Below are 18,655 nucleotides of genomic sequence, written 5' to 3'. Positions count from 1 at the left end.
TTCTGTTTATCAGCTACCTGAGCATGATCATCAATAGTCAACCCATCTATGTTAAGTGGTCAAATCTGATTCATCCCTTTCCTTCTAGAGTTTACATAAGTAAAGAACTTTTTGCTGTTTTTCTTTTCATCCTTTGCCAAAGATTTCTCGTAATCTGCTTTCGCCTGCCTAACCTCCTTCGTGACGTGATTACAGAAAAGTTTATAACTGCCATAGGCTTCTGCGTCACCTGATAATTTATGCATATGGGATGGATTCCCGCACATTTTTTTTCTCTGCCACGAGCCTCATTAGTTCATCCGACTTCCATTTAGGCCTGAACCTTGAACAGTATTTCTTAATCAGAATGAAAAGCCTAGTAGCCTCCAAGATTAAGTCCCTGAAGGCTTTCCATTTAGAATTGAACGTTGATAAAATCAACAGTTAATCCCACTGTACAGAATTTAAAAACTGTCTGAGACTCCTGTAGTCACCTTTACGAAAGCAAAAGCCCTTCCCTTTAGCCTTGATGGTAGTTACATCTTTAAGTAATTCCCATATCAGTACATTGTGATCATTGTTACCCAGTGGTTCCTTTATCTGCAAATTCTTAATGCATGAATAATCACTGCTGATAATCAGATCAAGAGTATTACTCCGTCTGGTTGCCTCTTGAACATGCTGCTGTAGAAAACAGTCATCCAATAAATCCACAAAAGCCTTGCTAGTGTGTGAGTGACCAACCAACAAATTACAGTCAATAGCTGGGAAATTAAAATCCCCCATTATAAAACACTCCGATTTACTGGCCCACTCAATTTCTGTGTACAGTTGTTTATTATACTCATCAGAGTCATTAGGCCTATAACACACATCTATTGTCATTTTTCCTTCCCAGTGCTTATGTCATACCAAACTGACTCAACTGGATGCACTTCCTTAGATTTTATGTGTTTCTTAATAACAGCATAACCCCTCATCCGTTTCTATCCTTTCTGTACACATTGTACTCCCTAAATTCCAATTCTGCACTGCTTATATCTGTGTGACACCACGTCTCTGATATCCCAACAATATCTGCCTTTGATGTCTTGACTAGCACTTCAAGCTCATCAAATTTATTTAACTATACTCCTAGCATTGGTGTACATGCAAGTATACATGCACCTGTTTCTACTCTTAGTTACCCTAGCACAGCCCATGTATTTATTTGTTCCACTATGACTTCCAACGGTCCTGGACATCGCCATCTCCATTGCCTTGCTTTCCAAGCTGCTGCTCATTGTTATAAAGACAGTACAAGAATCACGTTTGCCTGTGCCCGCGGCCACTTCCCTGCAAGTTGATTAATAACTGGATTCAGAAACATGTTCAATGAATTCTCCGTCCTCCCATGACGTCTGCGCGGGTAGCACAGTGGTATCGTCACCGCCCTCCCCACACCGTGTGGAAAAGACCCGGGTTCGAATTCCGTCGATGACGCGAGGAACTTTAATGGGTTTTTTCACTCCGTGGCTGAGTTAGTCGGTCTCAGGCGTAGATAGCAAGGTGTTTTCCCAAAACACTGGAGTTTTTCCGTCCAGCAAAATAGGCAAATCGACCATAGAACATACGCAATTTACAGAAATAATACATAAATGGGTAAATATAAGAAATTATAGGTGGCCCTAATGTAATACTTTTTTTACGTCCTCCCATGGCCGCCCAACTCAGCAGATCTCAACCTAATTGAGTACAAAAGGTTGTCCTATGAGATATTAGGTAGTTGTTGCTAATGCAAAGTCTACTCAGTGTACATAATGTGTACACCATATGCAATGCATATTGTAAATTGCAGTACTGTGCATTCAAGCCATACCTGACGTTGTTGTAACAGTGAATATAAATTCTATGAAACTGCGCAGTCAACAGCTTTCCATGATCTTCCTGAGCTATGTCGGAGATTATTTCCATGACAACAAAGTAAGGAAGAACAGACAGTAGCAGTCTTTCCTGCAAATTGAAAATGGTGGTATTTAATCGATAGCACACACACATTGATTGAATCAAATACTGATATATTTTAATTTTTATTGACGTGCGTATGTCGTACACTATATTGTACATAATGCACAGAGAGTATAAACAAACTGCAGAACAGGAGCTAAAACTGTTTATATTAAAAATAATGGAAAATTTAACAAAAAACTTAAATAACAAATTTTAAAAAACTTAAAATAGAAAATAAAACATGGAGTGAACTCTAATGGCATATATTAATGTCATATATTACCTATTGCATGATAGTAAAAACGCTCACGGACCTGGGTCTAACCTCGAAGAAAATCTTACGTTTCAAATTCATCTCACTGCTACAAAAGCAAAAACCTTGCCGGATTATGGAACATCCGACAAGAGTTGCTGGATGCAAAACAAACAACAAAAAACTGGTGGTCCAGTATGTACAAAGATGCCTTACCCCGATTTTGTATGCATTTGCCATTTGGTCATCCGTTCTCCAATCCTGCGTTTCCTTGCTACAGAGTACTGGGTGCTCAGATGGATTAACAGAGCTACCAAGAATCCTTTTGACATATATAAATATGGCGATGACAGGAACCTATAAGAAGAACATTTTAGACCTGCACTAGGCGTTACCTTAGAAGTTCTGTGGTTCAAGGCATCTCCACAACTGTAAAACCACTCCTGAAGACTGTTAACGTCTTTTAAGCACTAAATAGATTTGGAAATGGAACTTAACTAGTAGTTAACCTGTATCAAAATAATGATATTATAAAAATTAATTAACTTTTTTTGTGTTGGTAGAATCGTCGTTCTCCCCACACCAAATGGAAAAGGCCTAGGTTCCAGTTTCGTCGATGGCGAGAGGAATTTTTATGGGCCTTTTTCATAACGTGACTGAGTTAGTCTGGATTATCCTTGAAATTGTTCGCTTACAGGCATTATTAATTTATTAAATTTTATGAAATCATTGATATCAAAAAAGACATTAAGATGAATCTACTCTGTGCTGATTTCTCGGTGGTCTTTGCAAAGTTCACTCTATTTTCAAACTAAACTGATAAAAAGAAACACATCTTTTACTTAGTAAATTCCAAAGAAAAGATTGATAATAACTGCGATGGAAAATTAATGGACAGTAACCCCAAGAAACAAAAGACGTTAAGAAGTGCGGCCATCTGAAACATCAGGCTCTAATGGTGGTTAGTCTCCCTCAAAATAATGGACTAAGACATTTGATCTTCTTGAAAAGCAAGCTGAATGTTCTAAAGATAGTAACAGAATGAAAGTTGGATTATTCCAAACAGCGTGCAACACAATAAGTAACCTCTCTAACGAGATTTTTTAAGACTTTCTGTTGATAATAGAAGTAAAAATTTATACTTACCCATGACATAAAATAATTAAAGCGTGAGAGAGAAGAAGAGTAATATAAAATCTTCTTCTCACGCAAAATTTAATGTGTTTTCCCCCCTTCCGATAAAGGTGATCTGGATTTAAACCAGGTTTATATTAAAATATTGATCCGAGTAGAATCGCAAAAATGGTCATATAATACTATGTTGTTTGTTTTTAGCATTAGCATTAGCATTAGTAGAGGCATTTGATGCAAGAAAGCAAGCTTATGCAGCATCAGCCAAAAAAAAAAAAACCCACTTCCACTTCACCCCTCTGTTCGTTCAAAATACCTGTCCACCTGAGCCTTAAACTTATTTAGGCTATCAACTTCCACCACAAGGGATGGCAGTCTGTTCCACCAACCAACCACCCGCTGGCTAAAGGCAAATTTCCGCGCGTCTATCCTACATCTGTCTTTCCTCAATTTGAATTTATGCCCTCTCAGGTGATTTTTCTGAGCTAGAGGAAGAATCCCATCAGCATTGAGCATGCTTAAACCATTCAAGGCTTTATACACCTCAGTAGATCCGGTTGGGGTTCTAACCGAGTACGGCTCTATGAATTTTGGCGGCAATTTTCGTGCGTGCTGCCGCCTCGGTCGTTTGTTTTGCCGTTTCGGTTTTGAGCGTGCTCCGGTGAGGCAAGCCGAGGTTTAGGTTTAGCTGTCGCGCCGAGGCTTAGTTGCCGATTCGGAGTAAAAATATATTTTAGTTCTTATTTCGCCCGCTAGATGGCGCCACTTATTTCCAAGTTTAATTAAATAATAAATTTATTTTTTTTCCGAGCCTCGAACCCATGTCGTTGTTACTGGAGTTCCGCTGCTTATCCCCACGGCTACCATTTCAGTTATAAGAATATGTGTAAACGTGCCTGTTACAGTTAAGAGTGGCTTGTGAGTGTGACGTAGGAAGTTTATTTCGCCTTGTTCTGATTGGAGGGGGTGTGAACCGATGTGCTGATTGGTCTGGGGGGCATAAACCGAGTACGGCTCTGAGTCTGCCGGTGATTTCTGGTCGCTTGATGCCGTAGAAATCGTCTGTTTTTTGCCGCGTTGGTTTTCAAGGTAGCGTTGGAGGATGCGCAATGAATTGTGGACTCGCGCACGCACGCACGCACACACACACACACACACACACACACACACACGCACGCACGCACAGAGATTGCCACGACATCGTAACTACCAAGAAACTGTGTCGCCATCTAGCGTGTCATTCTGAAAGCTGAAATTAATGATTTTATTTAAGATGTTTAAATATATATATTTTTTTCTCACATACTTCTTGAACGGAGATTGCCACGACATCGTAACTACCAAGAAACTGTGGCGCCATCTATTGAAGCATTCTGAAAGCTGAAATTAATGATTTTATTTAAGATGTTTAAATAAATATATATTTTTTCCCACATACTTGGGGACCACAACAGTTTTTGTGCACGGAGATTGCCATGACAATGGAAGACCTAGAAAACGGTGGCGCCATCTCTGGAAGCATTCTGAAAGCTGAAATTAATGATTTTATTTAAGATGTTTAAATATATATATATTTTTTCCCACATACTTGGGGACCACAACAGTTTGTGCACGGAGATTGCCATGACAATGGAAGACCTAGAAAACGGTGGCGCCGTCTATTGAAGCATTCTGAAAGCTGAACTTAAGCTGCTTTTGATATTTACAAAAAAAAAAAAAAAAACACGGAGACAACCAAGAAACTTTGACTCCATCTAGTGAATAATTCTGAAAGCTGAAAAATCTGAAATTAAGGAATTTATTTCATTTTATATCCTTTTTATGGTTAAATTTATATGTATATATTTTTACCCATAATTATTTATGATGTTTCCATTTTTTCTCTGCAAGTTGAATTTGTATTCTGGAGATTGCCACGACATCGTAACTACCAAGAAACTGTGTCGCCATCTGTGGAAGCATTCTGAAAGCTGAAATTAAAGATTTTATTTAAGATGTTTAAATATATATTTTTTTCCCACATACTTGGGGGGCCACAACAGTTCGTGCACGGAGAATGTTATGACAAAGTAAGACCAAGAAACTGTGTCGCCATCTACCGATCCATTCTGCAAGTTGAAAATCTGAAAATTAAGTATTTTTATTTCATTTTATATGTTATGTTATGTTTTTTTTATGGTTAAATTTATATGTATATATTTTTACCCATAACTATTTATGATGTTTCCTCTGCAAGTTGAAATTGTATCCTGATGCTTACTCTTGCTATCCTGGAAAAAAAAAAAAAAAACCTGAAAAGTAAAATGTGTTTATATTTATTTACCGTCTTCGTGAAGCACTGGCGCCATCTTCTGTTTCTGTCTGCAAGTTTGATTTTTTTTAATATATATATTTGAAATCATTTTCTTTCCTAAAAAAAGGTTATTGATTAATGGAAAATTAAAACTTATTTTTATTTAAGTTGCTTTGATGCTTAATTTTTTTTCCCAACACACGCAACCAAGAAACTGTGGCTCCATCTAGTGAATAATTCTGAAAGCTGAAAAATCTGAAATTAAGGAATTTATTTCATTTTATATCCTTTTTATGTTTAAATTTATATGTATATATTTTTACCCATAATTATTTATGATGTTTCCTCTGCAAGTTGAATTTGTATTCTGATGTGTAGAGTCTTTCTAAACAGGAAAAAAAAAAAAAAAACCTGAAAAGTAAAATGTGTTGATATTTATTTACCATCTTCGTGAAATGCTGGCGCCATCTCCTGTCTGCAACTTTTTTTTTTTTTTTTTAATCTATATTGAAATCATTTTCTTTCCTAAAAGGTTATTGATTAATGGAAACTTAATTTCTCCTTTCTAAGAAAAAAAAGACAGACAATATTTTTTCAAATAGATGTTTTTATTTGTAAATAATAAAAAAAAAATAATAAAAAAAATAAAAAATTACAACTTAGGGGAGGTTTACCCCACCCTCTTTGAATAACAGTACATAAGGTGCAAAGAAAATCACACCCGCCACCAGTAGTCTTGTGCATCCTGGAAGTAAGACTGCGTCTGGAAAAGAACAAAAAAAAAAAAAAAAAATGTTAGAAGCTTACAATGATCCTCGTGTAGTGGGAAGTTTTAGTGGTGTTAATGCTTTACAAAAACATACAAAATTACCCAGACGTATCGTGAAAGAGTACTTGTCATCTCAACTAGCTTATGTGAGACACAAACCTCAAAGAATTAATTTTCCTAGAAACCAAATAATAGTTCCTGGACTACACCATACGTTTCAGTGCGACTTAGCAGAAGTTTCCAATCTGTGTGATGCTAATGGTGGAGTGCGTTATTTACTAGTCTGTATAGATGCCTTTTCTAGATACGCCTGGGTGAGAACACTTAGAAATAAAACATCAAAGCATCCAAATCAATTTTCAAGGAAGAAACACCATTCAGTCTTAACAGCGATCGAGGTAGAGAATTTACAAATAAAGATGTGAAGGCCTTATTTAAGTCTCTCAACATTAATTTCTATACAACTAGATCAGAAAAAAAAGCTGCAATAGCTGAACGATTCATCCGAACTCTGAAAGAAAAAATATTTAAACGGATAACTTATTCTGAAAGTAAGAAATATATGCATGTTCTTCCCGACATTGTAGCTACTTATAATCGAACCCCACATCGAACCATAGGAATGCCACCTGCCGATGTCACTTTGCATAATGAAGAAGATGTCTACAGGAAATTGTACTTGAAAAAAACCAAAGAACAGATTCCTAAATTTAAACTGGGGGATCGTGTCGTTCTTAGTACAGGTTCACATCTATTCCGCAAAGGATTCTGGGGCAATTGGACTCGTGAGATTTTTACTATATCTCAAGTATTGAAACGAAGAAAACCAGTTGTGTACAGAGTACAAGACAAAACAGGCGATACGATCGAAGGTACCTTTTACGAACAACAGCTTCAGCTTGTTAATATCAACGACAAGTTACCACTCGACACATATCTTATTGAAAAAGTACTTAAGGAGCGACGTGTGGGTGGAGAGCATCAATTGCGTGTTAAGTGGTTAGGATATCCAGCTTCCTACAACAGTTGGGTTTCGGCTAAAGATGTTCTTCCTAACCCTACCTAGTAATGCCTGTATGGCTTTCCATCCCCAGAATACGCAATCTAATTTTACCATCGTCTTACCCGACACTATATCGCTGAAAGGCAAGTGGTAGGTAGCACTTGCAGTAATACACGTACCTAAGTCCTGGGACAATATTTCCGAAGGTTGGGCCGAGTTTGCAATTCTACAGAAAGAACCGACAATTAGGAGCCCCGAGGTTTACATGTTGCACGACGAGTACGAAAATTCGACTAAATTGATTGAGCATATGTATGGTCTTAATGCCAATTTAGAGTTTAAAGTAGAAGAGACAGAATTCAAAGAGAGATTCACAATTTGTGTTAAAAATGGTTGTGAGTTGCGTATGACTTTACGAACAGCTCGAATTCTAGGACTAGCCCACAAGGTAGCAGTGAGGGGTGATATTGTTGACAAATATAGAAATTTCAAAGGAGAGCACATCGGAAAGTGGATACCTAAAGGTAAAATAGTGATACCATCAATAAAAACTAACAGTGAGTTTGTTGACAGGAAGCTTGTGTTTGTACAACCGCCGACTCATGATGTTCGCGAGCATAAAATTCCTTATGGTAATTACAATAGCGTCTCCGAAATTCTAAAGGTTATGACTTTTATAGCCCCCGAAATTAAAGGTTCTGTTAATGCACATGGTTTTGTTTCTTTCGAAATAGAAAGCAGTGTGCGTCTTCGCTTCCCAGAGACTGGACTCGGCGAGTTACTCGGTTTTGAACGTATGCCCGAGGGTTTCGAAGGAACTGCGAGATCGAAATTTCCGTGCGATATAAATAGAGGTGTCGCTTCTTACTTTGTTTATAGTGGCGTGATCGAAGATCAGCTTGTGGGTGATACGAGAGCACCTCTTTTGCGAGTAGTACCGTTCGGAAACAGTGGTGAATTCTTACATTTGGATTATTACCCTGTGCTTCTCTCAAACATTCAGTCCGTTTCTATTCAAATTCGCACAGACAGCGGTCAGTTATTTCCTTTCAGAGGTGGTAAAACTCTAATTAAGTTGCATTTTCGACCCCAATGAGTGCGTACGTAGAATACTACAAAGTGCAGGCTGGGGGAAATCCCTTCTTTGCAGGAGCAGCGATCCAGAGAGGCCAAGGCTTAGGTAGTATATTCAGATCTGCATTTACATTTCTTTCTCCACTTCTGAAACCCGCTGCCAAGTTCATCGGTCGCCAAGTGTTGTCGGCAGGCCGTAATATGATCGATGATGTCATTTCGGGGGCACCCGTGAAACGCTCATTTATAAATCGAGCTTCTGAAGTAGGACAGGTCATTAAGCAAAAAGTCCGTAGCCAGAGTGGAGGTAAGCGTCGAAAAAAAAAATTATATCAGGACATCTTTCAATGATGGGTGAGGTTATGATGTCAGAACTAGACCTGTTTGCCCAGCCTGCTACTAATCTATGCATCGAACGATCTTCATACGTTACTTTCTTGCCTTTAGCATCCGTGGACACGCCGGGGCCAATAGAATTTTCCATACCGGGAACATCGGAAGAATATCTGGACCTGGGAAAAACTTATTTGCGACTCAAAGTACAATTAACTCAAAGCGACGGAAAAGAACTGCAGTCAAGTGTGGGCGTTGTCAATAACTTTTTTCACTCCATGTTTAAACATGTGGATCTTTTCGTTCAAGACAAATTAATAAATCCTAGCAGCGACACATATCCGTATAGAGCTTATTTAGAAACGCTTTTGAATTTTGACAGAGGAGCAAAAAAATCCCAACTCACTACAGAACTGTTCGTAAAAGACAATGTTTCCGATGCTTCGCAAATGTTTTCTCAGCCCGACAGCGGTATGAATCAACGTATGAAGTTTTTTTCGAAAACCAAAACTGTGGAACTTTTGGGTCGTCTCAGACTAGATTTGTGTCATCGGGCCAAATATATTATTAACAGTGTATCGCTCCGTCTTAGAATGGTTCGCAGTTCGCCCGAGTTCTGTCTGCTGTCTCTCGACAATACGGCAAAGATTCACATACGTGAGGCGTGTCTTTTTGTGCGTAAAGTTAAACTTAACCCCAGCATACAGTTAGCGCACATGAGTGTTCTTGAAAAACACCCCCTTGTATATCCCGTTAACAGAGTTGATCTTACTTATTTCTCAATTCCAAAAGGTATGTCAGACTCTACCAGAGACAATATATATCTAGGCCAGATCCCCGCTCGTTTAATAGTAGGTATTGTGTCCAGTGATAGTTTCAACGTCTCCCTCAAAACCAACCCATTCAATTTTGGTCACTACAACCTGTGTTATTTACTTCTGACGGCTAATGGTGTGCAGCACCCTTCCATTCCGCTAACACCCGATTATAAGAATGGACATTATACCAGGTCCTACTTATCGCTTTTTACATCGCTAAACAAGTGGAATTCAGACTGTGGAAACGACATATCACTCTTGGATTATACTGAAGGGAATGTACTTTACGGTTTCGACCTAACTCCAGACAGCAACGCGGTCGACGAGCACATCAGTTCTTTACGGCGAGGCGGAGTTTGACTTGAACTGAAATTCGCAGAACCTCTACCCGAAAACGTAACAGTGATCTTGTATGCCGAATTCGAAAACATTCTTTCTGTGACTAAAGACCGTTCAATCCTCATAAATTATGAACACTGATCAGATTTTGAAGGTTTTAGAAGCAGACAGTGAATCGAGAAAACATCTGATCGGTGTCTGTGCCAGGGACGAGTTACCGTCAAGAATACAGAGAAAACCAGCATTGTTAGTCATCAATACGGACTTTTCGTATATGCCAGGCACTCATTGGATTTGCATTTTCCTGGGAAAAAACAGCAGTCAATATTTCGACAGCTTTGCACAACCGCCGACACAGGACATTGCAGAGTTCCTTAACCAAAACAGTAAAAAATGGACTTATAACAAAGTGGTGATTCAACATCCAGAATCTATAGCTTGTGGACTACATTGTATTTTTTTCCTAACACATAGGTGTAGAAATATTTCTATGTCAAAGATTGTAAACAAATATTATTGTAAAGATTTGTGGGCAAATGATGTTCTTGCCACATTACATGTACTTCAACATTTACTTGCAAAATAAAATTTTATTTATTTTAAAAGTGTCTGTTTTATTGAAAAAAACTTACCACAACGATATCCAAGTGTGTTTTCTTCTCAAACGACGCGGGGATATCAGAGCAGTATATCGGCGTTTGACATGCTTACGGGATTTTTTTTTCACTCCACTCTCGGGCTGTTGTTGTTGCTGCGCTTCAGAGTCGGGAATTGTGGGCAGTGAGACGGCGGCGGCGGTGGCTGTTGATACGGTACCCTCGATGTCATTCGATGCCGTCAGAGACGGCTGTTTTGCGGCATTATTTTTCAGACCTAAATATGTTTGCAGTATCTGAACGTACATTTTAACTTTTGACTCTGGCGGTAAATCCTGCCTTTTTAAGATTTCAGACATTTGCTCGTCTAAAGAGAGCATCTGTTTTTGTTCTGGCGGTGCAGCTACAAGTAAGAATTTGCGGAAAGACTCGTTCATCTTCGAATCAAACTTGCAATTAGTGGGGCTACGATGCTGGCCAATAATGGAAACAGAGCACCTCCTTGTTGAATTATTAACTTCTGCCTGGTTTTAAATGCCACTTTTTTATCTGCTAGTGTTCTGAGCAGCCGTTTTTTGTGCTGTAACTTGTTTTTCACTCTGTCTGGCAAAGGAATACAGCCTTTGATTATATGTTTACAGATTTCACAGAGCGAATTTATTTGTGTGGGATCTGAGCTCTTTAGCAGAGTGGATGCTTGTTTTGGTCGAGCTTCCACCAGATACTTTATGAAATTAGCGTTGTTTTTTAGACGCTTAGCCATGAGGGTACATAGATTATAGTAGATCCTTCGCTTGGCAATACGTGTGAGCGCAGCCTTAGTATATCTGCAGTTTCCTGATGAAAATCAAACAGCAAATATGAATGCGGATCGCGTGTGGCATCTTTATATATGTCAACTAAAACACGTGTCCTTCTGGGAAACACTTGGCTAGCTAGATGTGAGATTTGTCGCGAGGGTTTTTCAAGTAGTGTGAATTCAAGCTAATAGTACGGAACTGTGTGCCTTGGGAGAACAAATTTTGCGTTAATAATATTACACTCAGATTTCTGTGATGCGATCCTTTAATAAATATTTCCGAAACGACAATACTATCTTTTGCCTGGTTAATGAGATCATCTAAAACAAGTAAATTGTTTACTTTTGGATCGAATTCGGGGATGTTTAAACCATCCACGAACTCGATTTGCGGGTAACACTGAAACTTATCTTGAAGTTCTGAATAGCAATAGACGATTCTTTGAGGTTGGGGCAAAATTAAATGTTCACTATTTTCTAACAGTGACAACACAAACGTTGTCTTGCCGCTCTGTGTCGCTCCCGAGACTATCGCTGTGAAGGGATGATGAAACATTATGTAAATGATCGCGCGCGAGTCTGGACCATGTATTTATGTGTGTTCGCGCGCCGATGCGAGAGGCAGGACTAGTAACGGTAAAAGACAGAAGGTGACGTCTCCAGAAAAAATGAAACATTGTCCCCTTTTTTTAAAAAAAAAACTGTGAGTTATGAAAAAAGGTGTTCCCCTTCATCTAAGCGCACCTGTCACTTCGTGACGGGTGGGAGGGGTGCCGCGATCCCCCCCGTGCGCGCGCCCATCACAACGTGATGGGTGGGAGGGGTGCCGCAATCCCTCCACGCTCCGGCCCCCTGTGATTCCCATCCGAGTGCCGTCATGAATGTGACGTCGGTGGGAATAGGATGGGGAAGTACGTGCCCGATCGACTTCGCCGACATCCTGAAAAAAAAAGGAGACGTCACCAGAGGTAGCCATTGAAAAACTGCTTAGTGACAAAAACATGGGGATTTCACTGGGTTTTTTTTCTAATGTTGAAAGTATGATGATTAGGTGGTTAGCTTTCGCTATGTGTCTTGGAAATATCCATAAGGGTAAGTGCCTGTGTCGTCTCCTACCACACGTTTAGCGAAAGTAAATCCAAACCTTTTTGTTACTGAGGACTCAAGGAGACGAGAAGTACGTTTGTCTCTCCGGACAGAAAACGGTACCTCGACAGAAACGTCAACATGTTGGCCTTTTGCAGCAGCAGTCATAACGTCCATGTTGATCAGCTTCGCGTTTTTGGCATTAAGAGTCACACCCTTGCATTTGGTCACTGTTTTACCCCCTTGGGTGCGGAAGGAGTAAGATTTGGGACCGGTCGAGGCAAACTCGACAATGTGGTCCCCAGACAATTCGTCTGTGAGCTGACCCAGCGAGTGACCGATGGGTGGACGTTCGTCGCCCGGTTTTTGGATGAACACTATGGAGTCAGTATCGCAATATAAAAGAGATTGGCGTAGGGGGGCCATAGCTTTGTAGAGTTTTATTCGGCCATAGGAAGCGACGAAAGAGCCAATGACTGCATTGCCCCAACGGTATGGTTCTTCCGTTCCGTCAATCGGGGCAAATGCAACTTGCATTATTTCCTCCAACACTAACATGGCGTCGTGGATGATTTTTGTGTCATCCATGAAAAGCTTTACAACGCTTTCATAAGTGTTACATACTGCAGTGCTCACCCTATTAGTTCTCATTGCGAGCCGTCCCCAGAGACTATTGAGACATAATTTTGCAAGTGCGCGCTTAGCGGGGTTCGCCTTTATTTCGTGCCTGTCCATAGAGATACCTTCCCTACTTTTAAAATCGGAAATGTATGCATCGGGTTCAACCCCTTCAGGCCATCCCGACGCCTCCTGCTTGATCTTCAAGAAGGTGTCTATGTAGCCACCAAATAACGACTTATGGCTCTCTTTGAAATGGCAAACTTCGTAGATGTTATCAATTTTATAACCACTCTCAACAGCCAGGTAAAACTCAGGCGTGCACCAGATTCCCGAAAAGCTCCGATCCTCGTGATTACAAGTGGGCGACATCTGCTTGGCACAAGCACCGCATAGTGGGAACACTAGCTTGCCATTGGAGCTTATTGGGAGGATGGGTAAGAACTCCTTTTCGGGCGCTGTCACCCTAGCATGGATTATACCAAAGTATGCATTGTGACTATAGTCAAAGTCGCTAAGAATGACTTCAGGGTGACCGCGAGGAAATACGCCATATTTGCAAACCCACAGATACAACGAACAGAAATCCACATAGTGAATCTCCTCGTTATCCGCCACCTTGTGGTAAAGTTTAAAACAGTCAACTCTACCACCTCTGAGAGCGCTACGAGGGGTAATCGATTCGTGCGTTATGAATGCTGCAACAAATTCTTTCATGGCAGGGTCGTTTTTCTGTTGGTTGTCAAACTGGCATTCCCATACAGAAACCACATCATATCCCTGAACCCTAATGAAGGCCTCACGGTCCATGGTTTCAGCGTATAGGGCGCCCATAGGTTTGTTTCTCTGTGTCTGTATAGTGCTAGACCGAAAACACTTCTTGCACCCGTGATAGTAACAACCATAGAATTCGTAAGCGGTTCTATCACATACCCCATCTAAAAAAAGGACCTACTCTAACTTCTCCGCCCTGTGGTCGAGCGTGCTGAATTTTAATGTTGTTCTGTTGTTCCTGCCACGAAAGCCAAGCCAACGCCTTCCTACTCTGTGTGTTACTCCCTATGTAGCCGCCAGGTGGCAGGATAGCCATTGTGTTTGGTTCTAAATAGTTTCTGGCAAAGATCCTGCTACAAGCACCGGCGATAGTAACGTCCTGACAGAAAGGATCAACTTGCGAGACTGCTATGAAGAGAGAACGGAACTTATTGCAGGAATCTCGTAATACCCTCACGTCATCTAAGGCATAGGCCAAAAGTTCACATTTCAGGTTGTAGGTATCTCGTGACTTCTCTTGGTACCATAACACGAAATCCGTACGGGTTTCTTCGCTCATGAATTCCGGTTTAAAATATTTTTGGTCGGGCAAAGCTCCCACATAATCTACTGTATCTATCTTGTGGAATTCGTGAGGGAAGAAGCCCTTACGCACCTCTGGCAGCTCGAACATAGCTGGCAGTTTTCGGAGTGGAACTGCTAGATAGGAATAAGAGTCCAAGAAGACTATGTTTAACGATTGTAGAAAGATGCCCAAAATCTTCGACCCATCATAGATAGTGTGAGGAACTATGTGTTTCGCAAAAATATAAGAAAGCACAAAGTAGCCGTCAAAACCGCGAAGGTTGTGGGCGATTACTCGCACATTCCTATATTTTGGCTCTGTGTGTCGAAGTTTTCGGCCATCTCTACCTCGTTTCAAGGTCTCTCGGACTCCTAACAATTCATCCAAAAACTCAGCCATGCAATTTTGGCCCCAGTAAACGCGTTCTTGGTTGCCAAAAGAAGCAACGCAGAGTACAGCCACATGTTCACCATCCAGCAAGACTGTTTCTGTGTCAAAGTAGACAACAGAAACATCGTGCTTTGGGTCCTCAGGTTTTTTAACAAAACAATGTTGTGTTTTGTGCACAGTCTTACAACGGCTACAGTAGTCGGGATCAACGCATTTGTGTGCTGTATTGGTAAGAAAAGTGCACATACAAACGCTACAGCGATGCACTTCAGAGCAAGTTTTGTTTGCCCTGTGAGCATTAATGCACGCTTCGCCTTGGAAAAAGCAATTACACAAATTACACAGGAGAAGGTTGTCTTCATTATGAACGGCGACGCTCTGCATCTATTGCACTTGAAAGAGCAATCGTGTGTGTTTAGTCTCTCGCGAGTAGGTAAGACTTTAAGGCAGAGGGGACAATAATAATCACTGCCAAACAGAGCTTTCAAAGATCGCACAAGATCATAATGTCTGTCGTGACTGAGTAGAAATATCTGTTTATCAGCAGCGGGGCCCCGATATGCAACTTCAAAACCGCACTCAGCGGAAATTACAACAAGTTGGTAATCTGGGATCGCACGTTAAAACAGTTCAACTTCATTCAAGCCACAACTTTCTAAGGCAACCCCTGCGATACCATGTAAATTTGTAGCTCTGATAGTTTGCATACTACGTTTATCCTCTCGCACCTGTCTGTATGTTTTAGCATCGTCCTGATGGGCCGAAATACCAACAGCTAATGCTCTGGCAAGACATAAACTATCGGTATTGTTGATTTGAATGACAGCTTTTTTTTTTTTTTTAAAAATCATTCAAATTCAACATTGCCCTTTTTTTATATTCTCAGAACGATTACCACCCTCCCCCCTATTCGTGATATTAATAAGAATTACGTCCAGACTCAAGTCGTCCGTTATCATAAATTCACTATTTGATTGATTGACTGCTATGAAAGCTGCCATCACACGGTCAAACGTTAGATCCGTTAGGGGCATAAAAGGTAAATTTATGGGGGTTTTTAGGCTAGGTGCGTCTAAACACAATCTAACGTGGGAATAATCGCCTTGACTGCTTAAATTGGCGATTATTTCCTCTAGCATCCGTCGAAAGTTCGAAAAAAACAGATCCCCGTCTGCTAAATCTGCCAAGTTTCTAAACCGGACCTCGTAAGATTTAAATAAGGGCCGATATTTCTGTGAAAAGCGAACTACCCCATCCTGTATCTGGTAGTTGTTGTTGTTCTGGAAGTCTGCTTCTCTTTCTTCCATCTAAAATTTTAAAAAAAAAGTGTCGCATAAGATTTAGGGATTTGTTTTCGTGAAAAAAAAAAAAAAAAAAAAATCTATAGACATACTTACATCATCGTCCTCGGCGTTAAAACATCCAGACAGTAAAGATGAACTATCGAGCTCAGTTTCATCTTTACCAGCACCTTCTAAACTGCAGTCACTAGAGAATCCGGGTTTATGCTCCACAACTTCGCTGTCATTCGAGCATCCAGGTCGAGCCTCAACATTATCAGTAGCACCTTCTAAACTGCAGTCACTAGAGCATCCGGGCTTATGCTCCACAACTTCGCTGTCATTCGAGCATTCAGGTCGAGCCTCAACATTATCAGTGGTAGTAGTAGTAGTAGTAGTAGTATTAAAGAACTCGGCATTCTGAAAGAGTAGTGTAAAGAAAACACAGTTACTAAACAATAATTCTATAAACATTTTTTTTTAAAAAAATCAAATAAAAATTTTTCAGTAATGAAAAAAGAAATACTCACACTAGTGTACACTAAGCTTTGACAGTAGTCAATTTCCGCCTTCATCATTTCAGTTTCCTCATATTCTTTTTCAATCTTCATTTAGGAATGATGAATCGTCATCCATTGCTAGAAAAACTTCTTCCATGTTCATAATGATAGCTTGTAAGCAGGTGTGATATGTGGTTGTATTGACCCCCTTTTAAAGCAAACTCGTGGATTGAAACGACATTTGACGACAACCAATCAGTGTTTAGATTCAAGAGTCACAACCAATAGGAAATTACTACAGTATGAGAGTTAAAGTCACAACCTATAGGAAATCACTACGGTATGAGGGTGAAATGCAAAAGACATTGAAGGAAATACCTGTGGAATGCTTTCATGAACTAGCGGACTCAATGTCTCCCAAACAGCCACATTTTAAGATAAGTTATCTTTTTTTTTTGCTTTTTTTTTCATACCAAATTTGAAGAAAGGCTTTGGGGACGATACCAACATTAGTTATTGGGGATTATATGTCCTTTGTACGACATGTCACAAACAACAACAGCAACATTTGAAGGTGAGTTTTCTTTTTGTTGTATGACATGTCACAAACAGACACATTTGACAGTGAGCTATCTTTTTTTTTTCCCCATCCACTCAGGAATGCTATAGAATTGTGAACATCTGTGCAGCATGCATTGAAGGAAATACCTGTGGAATACTTTCGTGAACTAGCGGACTCAATGTCTCTCAAACAGACACATTTGAAGATAAGTTATCTTTTTTGTTTTTTTTTCATACTGAACAAAGTCTTTGGGAACGATACCAACGTTAGTTATGGGGGATTATATGTCCTTTGTACGACATGTCACAAACAACAACAACATTTGAAGATGAGTTATCTTTTTTTTCCTTTGTACGACATGTCACAAACAGCCGCATTTGAAGATGAGTTATCTTGGGACAGACGTCTCCTTCACAACATGTACCTACTTGCTCCTGACACGTTACGAGTTTATGAGCCAATAACAAGGCTACCAGATTCTAAGCATCTGATGTTATGAGCCAATAACAAGGCTAGTAGATTCTAAGCATCGGATGTTATAATCCAATAGACCACATTTGCAGTTTGGAACTTTCTCAGTGCAGTTGTAATTTTTTTTCCACTGCTGTTTTCCCGCAAAAATGTCACGGCACGAAATGTTTGATGATATAAGACGACCAAACGTAACTTTCTACAGACGTCTGAGCCACAGCAGCACAGTTCGTGCTTATTGTCACGAATTCGAACCACATGTTACGATCGAGACATCTAATATGCACATGATGCTATCGAGAAACCAGTGGGAAGAATTCAAAAGCAAAATGACTGATATCTTGCTTTCCGTAAGAGCCAGATCTAAAGATGAAATCCAACTACCGGGGATCCGAATCAATACAGATGGTGGTGTTTGTGATTTCTATTGGAAACAATTCTCACTATCAGCAGAACGACGATTGACTCTCCACCTTTCTGAACTTGAAGCTATATCTAATAGAATCATAGACACAGATTCTTTTCTTCAACGTCTAGAAGACGAAAAACCCGCATTTCTGTTAATGCAGTCAGTTATATTGGAACATCTTGATTGTGTTAGAGAACGTATAAAGAACGATGTGTTTACTGGTTCTATCGATGTTTCGTTTAACGACGTCTATGCATATTACGTAAGAAACGCTGAACCATCTACAAGTGTTAAAATTTTTATTGCTAAGTGTTCGAAAGAAGGTGTAGTTACTGAGTTCAATGATTATGCTTTGTACAATGCTGTAGTTTCGATGATCGAAGAACTTCAAACTGCTTACACGACGAAATATACGAAGTATCCGTTCTGATCAAAGCAATGTATATATGTAAGTGTTGATTTTGTGATTAGTAACTACATCTGTAAAACTTACAAATAAAAGTATGTCTATTTGAAAAAGATATTGTCTGTCTTTTTTCTTAGAAAGTAGAAAAATAAGTTTTAATTTTCCATTAATCAATAACCTTTTTAAAATTGAGAATTTACTTTTAGGAAAGAAAATGA

At 39.7% G+C, this 18,655-nt stretch overlaps 1 protein-coding gene across 1 annotated transcript in view; it reads right to left on the bottom strand.

Moving 5' to 3' along the window:
* The window catches only part of LOC150077843 (adenylate cyclase type 8-like), a 188,737-nt gene that overhangs the window by 62,828 nt on the left and 107,254 nt on the right, over window positions 1–18,655 (bottom strand). The window contains exon 5 of the mRNA XM_090385413.1: window positions 1,838–1,971. Coding sequence (XP_090241539.1) covers window positions 1,838–1,971 — 134 coding nt within the window. The remainder of the gene's footprint in view (window positions 1–1,837; window positions 1,972–18,655) is intronic.

This window comes from Mastigoproctus giganteus, chromosome 11 (assembly GCF_048544385.1).
Source record: "Mastigoproctus giganteus isolate SK-2022 chromosome 11, ASM4854438v1, whole genome shotgun sequence".
Taxonomy (NCBI): Eukaryota; Metazoa; Arthropoda; class Arachnida; order Uropygi; family Thelyphonidae; genus Mastigoproctus; species Mastigoproctus giganteus.
Note: the sequence above shows the minus strand (reverse complement) of the source record. Positions and strands in the feature narration are given on the sequence as shown.